Source organism: Geospiza fortis, unplaced genomic scaffold (genome assembly GCF_000277835.1).
Source record: "Geospiza fortis unplaced genomic scaffold, GeoFor_1.0 scaffold319, whole genome shotgun sequence".
Lineage (NCBI taxonomy): Eukaryota > Metazoa > Chordata > Aves > Passeriformes > Thraupidae > Geospiza > Geospiza fortis.
The window spans coordinates 471,532-484,310 of NW_005054576.1; the positions used below are offsets into that span (position 1 = coordinate 471,532).

At 45.6% G+C, this 12,779-nt stretch overlaps 1 protein-coding gene across 1 annotated transcript in view; it reads left to right on the forward strand.

Moving 5' to 3' along the window:
• The window catches only part of FBXO16 (F-box protein 16), a 31,128-nt gene extending 18,460 nt beyond the window's left edge, over positions 1 to 12,668 (forward strand). Inside the window, exons 4-7 of the mRNA XM_005429788.2 lie at positions 3,146 to 3,352; positions 4,221 to 4,385; positions 6,284 to 6,489; positions 12,423 to 12,668. Coding sequence (XP_005429845.1) covers positions 3,146 to 3,352; positions 4,221 to 4,385; positions 6,284 to 6,489; positions 12,423 to 12,543 — 699 coding nt within the window. The 3' untranslated portion in view covers positions 12,544 to 12,668. The remainder of the gene's footprint in view (positions 1 to 3,145; positions 3,353 to 4,220; positions 4,386 to 6,283; positions 6,490 to 12,422) is intronic.
• Positions 12,669 to 12,779: the final 111 nt, after the last annotated feature.

Here is a 12,779-nt window from a genome sequence, read left to right on the forward strand (position 1 = left end):
AGGAATGCCAATCCCACACTCTCTTCTTCATCCTGACCTTTCTGAAGGTCCTGCAGAGGTGTTGGTGAGAAGGAGAAGAGCTCTTTGCTTCCTGGAGTTTGTTCTCCAGCACTGGAATTCATCCAAGGGAAAATAAATAAATAAAGAAGGAGTTCTTCAAAAATAATCAGGAAAGAAAATGCTTCTCAATTACCTTCATCTGCACAGTGCATTTTAAACTATTATTCTGCCAGTCCTCCATTTGAGCATAGATTTGAGGTGGGGAGGAAGCAGAGGGAAAAAAAAATCTGAATTTCTAATCTGCATTTTGAATTCTGTTCCTAATTTCATTTTGACAGGGAAAAGAAGGGACACTGGACATTAAACTATTTATTTACCCATAATAACAAAGAAAAAACATTGGGAGAACTCTTTCTTTTTCTTATTTTTCAAAATAGTAAATTTCTATTTCTATTTCTAGCTAGATTTAGATTTAGATTTAGATTTAGATTTAGATTTAGATTTAGAATTAGAATTAGATTTATAGGTATAGTTATATTTAGAAGTACAGTTATAGGTATTGTTATATTTATATTTATTCTTATTCTAGTATTTACATTTATTTTATTTATGTTTAAAATGGTATTTTTGTATTTATATTTCATTTTTGGAGGTCGCATTAAACAAAGGACTGAAAGCTCATCCCATTCCCCACCCTGGAGTGGCAGGGACACCTTCCATGACCCCAGGCAGCTCCTGCCTGGCCTTGGGCATCCCAGGGATGCAGGAATTCTCTGGGAATTCCATTCCAGGGCCTCCCCACCCTACAGGGAAGGATTTCTCCCCAATACCCCACCTAAACCTCTCCTCTCTGAGTTTAAAACCCTTCCCCGTTGGAACTCTGGATATTGAGAATTTCAGATTTTCTGTGCTGATACACTGACCCCCAAGAGAACACTGCATTTGGCCTGAGGTTGTGGAGAAAGCCTCCAAAATTAAATGACAGAACTGGGATTGTGGGTGTGGAGTTTGAATAGAAATGTGTGATATCACACGGTAGAAAACTTATAATTTAAAGTTTTAGAATGTAGTAATCTATATATAGCAAAATAGAGGGTTTAGGGTGGAAACTAATCCTTCTTCTTCATGGGTTGGGGTGGTATTTTGTAATTAGATAAAAAACTGCATTGCAGGCCACAGGGAGCTACTCATTAAGTTAAAAGTAAAAATAATTTAAGCATAATTTCTTAATTAAACAGTTTATCCTTAAAAAGCTTTGTAGAGAGAGAGATGCAACTCCATTTTTAGTTTGTTAATGCGTAGTGCTGTAGAACTCCCAGTTTGTGAGATTTTAATATCAATAAGAACTAATAAACATCTGAGTCCAGACAAAAAATGCCATCTCACACATTTAATCCTGACCTTAAAAAAAAAAAAGAAAAAAAATTTAAAAAAAAAATCCACATTTCCCTTTGTCCCTTCTCCACACACTCAGGTAAGAGAGGATGAAATAAAATCCACATTTTCCCTCAGGAAAACCCTCTGCTCCACCCCGCCCTTCCCGCTGGGAATTTCTGCTGCTCCTGCCCATGGCCACCACCCATCCCAGGGCTGTTCGTCCCTGCTGCCACCGGGGCTGCAGCTTTGGAGCCAGATTGGAGCCATTTGTGGCATTTGTGGGGACAATTGGGGCAATTTGTGGGGGCTGAGGTCGTCTCCTCCCAGGAGATGGCTGCTGACAGGCCCTTGTGTCACTCCCACCCTGTTTGTCCAGCTCTGCAAAGCTTCCCTGAATTCCTCCCACACGGATTCAATCCCTGAGGATTCAATCCTCCTCTCTGGGTACCTGCCATCAGCTGTGGAAAAATCTTGGTGACTCTGCTGCCATTGTGGAATTTTTCCTCATTTTTTCCCCTCTGTGCCGCTCCTTGTAGCCCGTGGGGGGGGATTGTGAGGGAAAAATACTTCACAAAGCATGAGGCACTCTGAGATTGCAGTAGTGGGGGCTGTGCAAGTGTCAGGGGAGAAGGAATCAGCGATGGATTCATCACTGGGACCTGCTCAAATGAGTAAAAACCCATCTGAGTCTCCTCCTTTCCCTGAGGGAAGCCAGTCCCACGAGCCTGAGTTAGTCCTGGCCTAGGCCATCCTGGATCCTTTCAGGATTAGAAAGTGTCAGAGAAGGAATCAGCAATGGATTCATTATTGAGGCCTGCTCCTGTAAAAACCCATCTGAGTCTCCTCCTTTCCCTGAGGGCAACCAAGGCTCGAAATTGGTCCCAGGAGGATGAGTTAGTCCTGGCCTAGGCTGTCCTGGATCCTTTCAGGATTAGAAAGTGTCAGGGGAGAAGGAATCAGCAATGGATTCATCATTGGGGCCTGCTCCTGTAAAAACCCATCTGAGTCTCCTCCTTTCTGTGAGGGCAACCAAGGCTCGGAGTGGGTCCCAGGAGGATGAGTTAGTCCTGGTCTAGGCTGTCCTAGATCCTTTATGGATTAGAAAGTGTCAGAGAAGGAATCAGCAATGAATTCATCATTGGGGCCTGCTCAGATGGGTAAAAACCATTCTGAGTCTCCTTCTTTCCATGAGGGAAGCCAGTCCCAGGAACATGAGTCCTGGTCTAGGCCATCCTGGATCCTTTCAGGATTAGAAAGTGCCAGAGAAGGAATCAGTGATGAATTCATCATTGGGGCCTGTTCAAATGAGTAAAAACCCATCTGAGTCTCCTTCTTTTACGTGAGGGAAACCAAGGCTCGGAGTGGGTCCCAGGAGCATGAGTTAGTCCTGGCCCAGGCCATCCTGGATCTTTTGAGGATCAGAAAGCATCAGGGGAGAAGGAATCAGCAATGAATTCATCATTGGGGCCTGCTCATGTAAAAACCCATCTGAGTTTCCTCCTTTCTGTGAGGGAAGCAGGTCCCAGGAGCCTGAATTAATCCTGACCTAGGCTGTCCTGGATCCTTTGAGGATTAGAAATCATTCTGTGGCTTCAGAGTTTCTTTTCATGTAGCCTCTCCATTTGTTCCCAGCGCTCTGTTCCCTCACAGTGAGTCACCAGAAGCTGCTGCTCCTGTGCTTTCCCTCCCCTCATTTTATTTTGAGAAGCTGAATTTCTGGTTTCTCTGCATCTGAAACTCCTAATTTTATTTTTTTTTCCTCCTTCAGTTTGACAAGTGGACAGATGGCCAGAGGAGGAGGATCCTGGTGGACCTGCTGGAACGCTGCTCCCTGTCCCAGCAGAAATTCTGTGCCAAGCAGCTCCAGGCCCGAGTCCCCACCGAGGCCGTCGATTTTACCACGAGGCTCCCTCGGGTCCTGTCCTTGTACATCTTCTCCTTCCTGGATCCACGGAGCCTCTGTCGATGTGCACAGGTAAAAAAAGCCAGCACCTGCCTGGCCTTCAGAAAGCCAGGTCAAAGCAGTTAAAAAAACAAAAGGAAAAAAAAAAAAGGAAAATATTGATTTCACTGATTTTTTGTGAAGGCTTAGATGAATGTTTACTGATGCTTGTTCCTCGGATCCTAAATTAAGCCAGATTGTCCAAGATTCACGAAATTTATGAGTAATTTTAAATGCTCAGTTCTAAAGCATTTTAAAAGTGGCATTTTTAAGGTTGATTATTCCCAGAAAGGAAGCCTGGTACTTCCTGAAAATCACATTCCTCTAAAATACCTTGCACTGTGTGCAGAGCCCTTAATTCTTTGAGAGACATTGGCTTGTGCTTTTGCAAAGAACAACACTTGATCCTGTAAGGAAAACAGATCCTTTAAAATGCCTGAAGTTCAAGTGTTGGATGTGGAGAAGCAGAAAATTCCAGATGGGCTCTGGAGCAAAATGATTAAGACTCCAAAAATCTGAAATGCTGTGAGATGCTGCCCAAAGTGGTTTTAAATTAATAAGTTAGTTTTCAGTGACATTGTTACTGTGCTAATGTAATATTCCGCGTTATTTAAGAATATATAATAATCTCAGCTTGGCTAAGCCTTGCTTTAGGAACTTTAGCATTTCATGTGGATGCAACTCAAATTTTCCGTGACAACAGGTTAGGAAATTCCTTAGAATCACAGAATATCTTGAGTTGGAAGGACCCCACATCACGAAGGCCTTGAAAGCTTTAATCAAAGGTTTAAATGGAGCATTAAAATAATTGAATTTATTTGAGATTATGTGGGAATTACATCCAAAATCTTGGGATGCTTTAAACCCCAACGTTTCCAAGTGGCTGGGAATTCATTCACAGGTGAGCTGGCACTGGAAGCACCTGTCAGAGCTGGACCAGCTGTGGATGCTGAAGTGCCTGCGTTTCGGGTGGCTCCTCAACTTCTGCCCCACGCCCTTCGAGCAGGGCGTCTGGAAAAAGCACTACATCCAGATGGTGAGGGAGCTGCGCCTCACCCGGCCCAAGGTACTGCTGCCTTCAGCCTCAGCTTCCAGAACTCCCGCTTTCTGTACTGATTTCGGGTCCTACCAGTGCTTCAGTGTCCATTCCGTGACTCCTTTCCTCTGCCTCCGTATTTTATTTCGTGTTCAGACTCAAATGTTTATTTTTTGTTTTGAATGTTGCAGCCTCACAAGCAGTGAGTTCTGCAGTTCAAGCTACAAAATGGCTGACTGTTTTCTCTACAAGGTCTTTTGAGGCTAAACTATCCAATTGAGAAATGACACCTAAATTATTTTCACTTTTAACCCAATAATCACTCAAATTCCACAATGTGGACTTTTCTATCCAATTACAAAATACCATCCAAACCCCTGAAGAAGGAGGATCGGCCACCGCCCTAAAATCTCCATCTTGTTTATATATATTTCTATATTCTAAAACCTTAAACTCTCAAGTTTTCCACCATGTGATATTACACACTTCTAATCAAACTCCACAGCCATAATCCCAGTTCTAACATTTAATTTTGGAAGCTTTCTCCACAGCCTCAGGTCAAATAAAGTGTTCTCTGTTGGACTTTCAGCACAGAAAGTTTAAAATTTTCTTGTTGCGGTCTTGTTATTCTCTGTTGGACTTTCAGCACAGAAAGTTTAAAATTCTCAGCATCCAGGGCTCCAACAGTGTTTAACTCAATACAGAGCGTTAGCAAGTTCTCCTCACAGCTTAGTTAGACAAAACAATCCTTTTCCAACCCAAAAACCAAGGTCACCATTGTAGGTTCAGGCCCCAAAATGTGTAAATTGATGGGATCAAACTGGGAGAATGTGACTTTGTTACATAATTATAATTGAATAATTAACCCCCAATATTCAAATGGCCAAAAACCTATAAAAGTGGGAAAACTCATGACTGGTGGAAAATGGATTTGTAGAGAATTCTCCAAGCCTGACAGAAGGCTCCCACATCTGTGTGCAAACTTTGGGATGAGAAATGCTGGCTTAGAAACGCCATGGAACAGGACAGACATCGTTGAGAGAGAAACGGAGCTAGACACAAGTTTCAAAAGATAACATTATAAATGAGACTGGATACTTTAGAGAAATAAAACGGTGAAAGATGCACTGTAGTAAGAACCACAAAGGGTAATTTTAGATTATTGGGTTTGAGGGATTTACAGTGTGGTGTGGTAAAAGTTGATGGGTTAAGAAACACTTATAATGTATTTTAATGAAGAAATACTTGGCTTCTGATTGTGATGGTGTGAATTATACCACCTGTATTGTCTCACCCTTCACATGAGAGTGAAAATAGAATAAAGGTTTTTAAAATGCCTCTCAGTTGCCCCATCTCTGGGTCAGACAAGGGCTTAACCCAACAGTGACCCATTGTCCATCTTGGCTATAGCCTTGGCCAGGCCCTTGCACTGCCCAAGGTGTACCCTTGGAAAGCCTTTTTAATAAATATTTGTTTTATTTCTCTAGCTCTTGTTTTATTTCTCGGTCTAGCCTCTGTTCCAGGTTGCCTCCCCAGCCATCACACCTCCTCCACGGGTGTTTGTCCCCACTGGGAAAACTGAGCCCCTCTGCCTCGTGATCGTTTTGGGATCCTCCTGGCCTGAATTCCAAGCTCGGCTCTTTAATTGAAAGCAAAGTCTGGCTTTAAATCAGGCTCTCTGTAGTTGATAGACAGAAGCTGATGCAGCTCAACAGCAGCTCAGCTCATCCTAATACGGATTAAAGGGCTTGGGTGCCTCTTTCTGTCCACTGACCACAATGGAGCCCACAGCGACCACAATTTGAGTTCATCCCCAATGATTATAACTCTAAATTTATCTAAATTTATTTAATAATTATCATTATTAAATGAATAAATTTATTTATTCATCATAAAACTCATTTTCTTCTTTCCACCTCTCCAATTAGACTCCTTCCAAGGACGAGTTCATCGTTATCGACGTGCAACCAGTAAAAAGCAACGTCCCAGAGAGGAAACTTTCTGTGGCAGGGCTGGGGACGAGCAGGGGGAAGAAGGAGCTCCCTCCCTGGCGTTCACCCGACAGGAACCCCACGGACACCGTCCGCTACAACTACCTGGACAACCAGCACCCCATCGAGCAGGCCAGGCAGGCGTAAGAGGGCTTCACATTTTCCTTTTCCCCCGTGGAACAAGATTTTCCATGTCCCCTCTGCCTGTTCTGGTTGCAAACTCATTTTCCTGCTCTTTTTGGCTTTTTTTGGGTGGGTTTTGGGCCAAAGCTGCCGCTGCTTTGTGTCCTCTCTGCACAGCTTTTGTAATTATATCTGAGTTCTGTTTTCAGAAGTGAGTTGAGGGTGGAACTCCTGGGGGATGTTGCAGAGCTGCAACAGGAGGAATCAGGCCAAGGGTTTGTTGGAGGGTGTTTGAAAATCGAGCTGCCAGGCTGAGAGGAATGTGTGGGTTTCGCAGGGGCAGAGGGAGAATGAATGAATTGTGATGAAATGTAATTCTATCTCTGGGAGGATCTCCTGGCTCACAGGAGGTTGGGATGATTGAATTGCAGCGCAGGTGTAAGAGGATGTCAGGGCATGGAGGTGATGAATGGTATTTGTGTCTGCTCTGCCTGGATCCATCACTTCCTGGGCTCCCAGAATTATCCTCATGGGAAAAAAAAGGCATTTCCCTCCCAAAGCAGAGCTGTGCACTGTTAGAACTGCTCCAGGTTTTCCTTTGTCACCTCTGGCATCAGAGATTTTCCAACTCTTGGGTCCAGGGTCAGTTTTCTGTGCATTAACCAGCCCAGGGAGGGTGTGGCAGTGCCCTGTGGGAAGAGCTCACCCTTTTCTTGTGTAAATCCCTGGAAATGCCACCTCTGACACTTCCCAGGGGTCACCTCAGCCCAGCTGGCGTGACAAGGGTGAGGCTGCCATTAATCCAAGCCTGGCAAAGAGGGTCCTCTTGAGCATTCCCTGTTCTCTGTGGGAATCCACAGGCCGAGCAGGAGATTCCTCTGGGCCGTGCCAACAAAAACCTTGGGAACCCACAGAGCCACGACAAAAAAGCACCCGGGTTTTGTTTAAACAAATACCAAACAGAGCCAAGATTATCCCTGCACTCAGGAACAATCAGCTCAGGGATTGTTTGGCCAAGCACTCTGGGAGATCTTTCCCAAACCCACCGGGAGCTCCCCGAGCAAAAACCTCGCATGAATCACGTTTTAATCCGCGTCCCCTGCTCCTTGGATGTTGCACTACTTCAAAGAGCTTCCCAGTTTCCACCTCACCCTCTTTCTTGTGGGATGTTTCCCAACTCCAACACCGCTTTTTGGGTCGTGTTCTTTGAGGTTTTTAAGGGAATATTTTCACCGGACGCTTCCTGCTGCAAACAAACCTGGTGTTGTTCTCCAGCCGCGCTCAATGGTTTTGTGTAGCAGCTCCCAGAGGTTTCTGGGAGGCTCAGGATTCTCTTGTGCCATTTCTGGGAGGTTCAGGATTCTCCTGAGCCGTGAAAAAAGTGGGACAAGCCTCGTTTGAAGAGTTTAAATGTCGCCTGTCCCAGCGTTGAGCTGTGGAACCAGGTGAGAACAATTCACCTGAAATAATGAAACAGTAAATAATAAATAAATAATAAATAATACATACACTCCCCGTTTGCCTCTCCCCAGCGAGATCCCAGCCCGTCTCCATTTGTGGGGAATGTTTTAATGCCAAGTCTTCCTGCAAATCTGCCATTTATCCTCAATTACAGAGGATTATTGCGAGGAGAGAGAGGAATTCTGCGAGATTTGCCTGTTTATTGAGGATCTGCCTTTAATATCCCTTAAGCTGCAGGTAATTGCTGCTGCTCAGGCTCATCTGTGCCGATTATTCAGCAGCACAGGTGCTGCCTCATTTCAGGTGCTGACCCAGCCTCCCACTCCCACAACGACACTCTGCAGCTTCTTTTCCAGGGACACTTTGCTGTGCCTTCCCAAAAATCCTCCCACCGAGGCTCTGCCTTGTGTTCTCCACCTTTCGGGAATTGAGAATCAAGGAAATTGATTCTGGGGCTGTTAGAGCGTGGAAAATATCATTATTCAGCTCTCCAGTTCTTCAGTGGATCCCACGAGCATCCCCCAGGTTTTGGTGAGGGCGGCAGGAAAAGGTCACCGTGGTCCTGATGTCCCTTTGGGGTGCCAAATCTTGGTTTGGAGGCTCCCAGGAATCCACCTCAGACCCTGCCCGACCAGGGCTCAGCTTGGAAGGCAGAACAGGATCCCGAGATAAACATCTCCCAGCCCCGCCGGCGATTCTCCTTTCAGATGAGCCGGATTCCAGGAGCTCAAGGGCAAAACAACCTCTGCTCATGTAAAATGGATGTTCGGGAGGAAGGAGGGCGCTGTGAAACGAGACCCTGCAACAACAGAAGCGATTTCCAGGGGTTTGCCAAAGGGAACCCGGGAGGGGAAATGGCTTTTGCTGCGGTCTGGAAAGGAACAGGGGTGAGGATTTCCCTCAGGACGTGGCAGAACTCGCAGAAACTCTGAGTGATGGTGGAGAAAAAAGGACTGCAGGGAGCTCTTCGAGGCCAGCACCTTGACTGAGAATCCCTGAGCCGACAAAAGCTTTTTTTCCCATTTGAGTGCCGGGGAGCTGCGCAGTGTGAATAAACAGGATCACATCAAAGGAATACCTAACGCCACCATCAAAGCAAGGTGTGAGAGGAGTCACTGGCTGCTGCCTCGACTCCAAGTTAATCTCCCTAATTCCAGGTTGGATTTTGTAGAATTTAAGAGGTACTCCACCAAAAATAAGTTTTTCCTAACTCTTGGGCCTGGTTAAAATCTCCTCGGAGCCCGACCTCGCTCTGCAGTTGTTTTCTGGTCCAAAGGGAGAGGAGGACTCTGCTGCTCATCACATCAAGGTGAAATATTGACATTTAAATGGCAGAGTTCATGGAATTCCACAATGGCTTGGGTGGAAAGAGACATTAAAATTCATCCAGTTCCAGCCCTGACTCCTTCCACTATCCCAGGCTGCTCCAAGCCCCATCCAAGCTGGCCTTGGACATTCCAGGGATCCAGGGGCAGCCACAGCTTCTCTGGGAATTCCAGCCCAGGACCTCCCCACCCTCTCAGAGAGGGATTTTTTCCTAATATTTAATCTAAATCTCTTTTACTTTAAAACTGCTCATGGAAAAAGTAATTTCTTGTCATCTGTGATGACGAAGAGTTTTCATCTGTTTCTTGGCTGGCCTTTTTGAGTCATCAGCTGCCTTCTCCCTCCCACAGCAGCACCAAAACAACACTGCTGAGAATTCCTAGCAGGGAACTCATCCTTGTTTAGCCAAAAAAAAAAAAGGGGAAATGTGGGAAGCAGAAGGAGCTGCAGTCAATTCTCAATTAGGCAGCGCAGTGGAAATGGAGTCCTCTAAGTGGAAACACAAAACACATTCTGCAGGCTGTGAGACCATAATTGGCTCTTTAGCTTTGAAAAGCAGATCAATACATTTCCAGACAGCAGCTGGGCAGTGCTCGCTGGGGAGAACAACAACACCGGCCCACAGCTGGGGAGTGCCCGAAAAACAGGGTTCACTTGCAATCTGCACGATCACTGAAACCTGGTTTTTGTTTCTGCTGGATCTCTTTGCTGGTTGCTCAGAAAGGCAGGAGTTTGGACCCTAAAAACTGTGCCCAGGAGCCCAGTGAAAACCCCCCCTGAGGGAGCGAAGGAGATGGGACGGAGATCCCAAATAAGTTCCCTGGGAGGTTTGGATTTAGCTGGGACAGTGTGGGAAAAGCTTCCCAGTCACTGAGCAGGGAAATTAGGAGCAGCAAGGACCAGACGTGCAGCCAAGGGAGTGGTGAGGTGATAGAGAGGAGATACAGACAGGCTTGCATTACAAATTGCCTGGAAGGGGTTATCAAAATCCCTCAATAGGATCATAGCTGTGGCTATCGGTGTTGTCATTTGTCACAGCCACGATTTCTGGTACGGCTGGTTTGTTTTCTGCCTGAATTGTCCAAGCAGCTTTTTGTTGTAGACAAAAATAAAAAAAAACCCAAACCCTCCAGAGATCAGCAAGGAAGGATTTGCCTCTCTGGGCACAAAGAAATATTGCATAGGGGAAGTGAAAGATTTTTATCTGAAGCGAGTTAGGAAATTTTTTCTGTGGGGCTCCGATCTGCCTCCAGAGGCCCAGGAGGGCGTTTCTGTCGCGCACAGTTCTGCTGGAAGGCATCTGCTGTTTGTGCTGCTGCTTGCCAATAAATCAAAAGATTTGCCTCCCACTTGATGATGAATAATGAATTCCAATTGCATCGAGCGCTGGAGCTGCGCCAAGGCCGCGGCCTCGAGCCTCAAGACAGGGCCCTGCTCCTTCTCACGGCCAAAACGCCGCGTCCTTCCCCCTCCTCTGCCCTGGGGGAATTTATGGCCACGGGCTGCCTCTAAAAAACAGTTGCATATTGTCCTGGAGTGTTTACCCGACGAGAAAATAATTATTCTGGTTAATTGTTCTGCTGGGAGCAGGCCCCGTTCCTGACAACGAGGGAATCGCTCGCGTGAGAAGGACTCGGTCCCCTCGCTCCTCTCGCCCTCTTCGTGCTGCTCAAAAGCCAGCCCAGCTCCCTGAGGGCGTGTGGGAATCAAAAATATTCCTTAAGGGAGGAAAAGGGGGGGAGAAACAGCGATTCAGCACTGGGAGTGAGACCCGCCGTCCTTTTTCCCTGTCCTTGCTCCTTGCGTTTTCCTGACCTGGAGCTGAGGTTGTGGGGGTGACCTGACACCACGATTTGGACACAGCAGCAGATACCTAAATTTACACTAATAATTTACACTAATAATTTACACTAATAATTTACACTAATAATTTACACGAATAATTTACAATGATATTTTACAATAATAGTTTACAATAATATTTGCAGTCACAAGGCCAAGGCTGCCTTCTACCCAAAGGTCACATCATCATTTAGGATGGAAAACACCTTTAAGATCACCAAGTCCAACCATAACCAGGTCCTTCAAAGTGACCAATTAATTCCCAGCTGGAATATTTTGGATGGAATTTTCTCCCTTTTTTTTTTTTCTTTTTTTTTGTGTTTAAAAACAGGACACTGCCAGGTCCACAAAAATGATCAGTTCATTCCCAGCTGGAATATTTTGGATGGAATTTTTTAGGGTTTTTTTTGGGGGGTTGATTGTTTGTTTTGGGTTTTTTTGTCTTGTTTATAAACAGGTTGTTGTTTTCCTCAGTTTCCTATTTGAAATAATGCTGGATTTGACTTTATGCTCCTGGACTGGGATGAGGGAATGCTGGACACGTGCTGGTGGTGTGATCCTGGTTTTTTACAGGATAAAAGCTGCATTTGAGTCCATTTCCCCCCTTTATACCTGTGGTTTTGTATTCCTACTGTGCTTTTTCACTGGGAGAACCACTCAGAGCTTCTGCTTTAAATTCCCAGATTCATTTCATGGAATTTGAATGTGGAATGAATGCCTTTGGATAATGAACCTGCCTGAGTGCTTAGAAATAATAATGCCTCAGAGTCTGGATTTTACTCCTGATATTGGGGGAAAAAATGTGGCCACTGGCCATATTCCCGTGCAATTCACTTAATTTTCACACTCTGGAATATTCCTGTTCTGCCAGTTAATTGTGTTGAACTTCATAGCAGCTGCATATAATAGAAAAAAGATGCAAATACATGTGTAGAATTATTTGGTTACAAAAAACACGGAATAAACCTTGTTGGAGGGGCAGCCCCAGCCTTTTTCACACGTCAGGTCACACAGACTTCACTGAAAACTCCCAAATCGATTCAGCTCAATTTTCTGTGGATTTCCCCAAGGAGCTGTAACAATCTGAGGCAGACTCAGCTTAAATCACTGAGTCCTGAGCTTGTGTTTGAGCGCCAGGATTTATCACAACTTTAAAAATAAAATCAAGTTCCCACCTTCCCCTGAGCCCCGAGTGCGCTCTTTGGGGCAAGATAAAAAACGTGTTATCTTTCCAGGCGGCAACACCCCAAAGGATTTGACTTTTACCACCCTCGGGGCAGCAAGTGCGGAGCATTCATTGAAATTGTCGCGTTCTGCTCGGCAGGAGGAGGAAGGGAGGAGGGCGCACCCCGGACCTGAGCAGGGAGGCGGCCGAGAGGAAGAGGAGAGGAGGATGCGCTCAGCTCGGGAAGGTGAAATGGCTGGCGGGTGTCACCTGGGGGTGATTCCTGCACTGCCGGGCACGGGGGAGCTCGGGGCTTTTCCCGCAGGGAATCACCAAATCCGCCGCGGCTGGAACCTCGCTGCGCTCCAGACACTGCTGGGTGGGAACTGGCGGTGCACAGAGTGACCCTGGCATTTACTTACAGTGACCCTGTGATTTATTAATTTATTTACAGTGACCCTGTAAATTTAATCATTTATTTACAGCGACCCTGTAAATTTGTTCATTTATTTACAG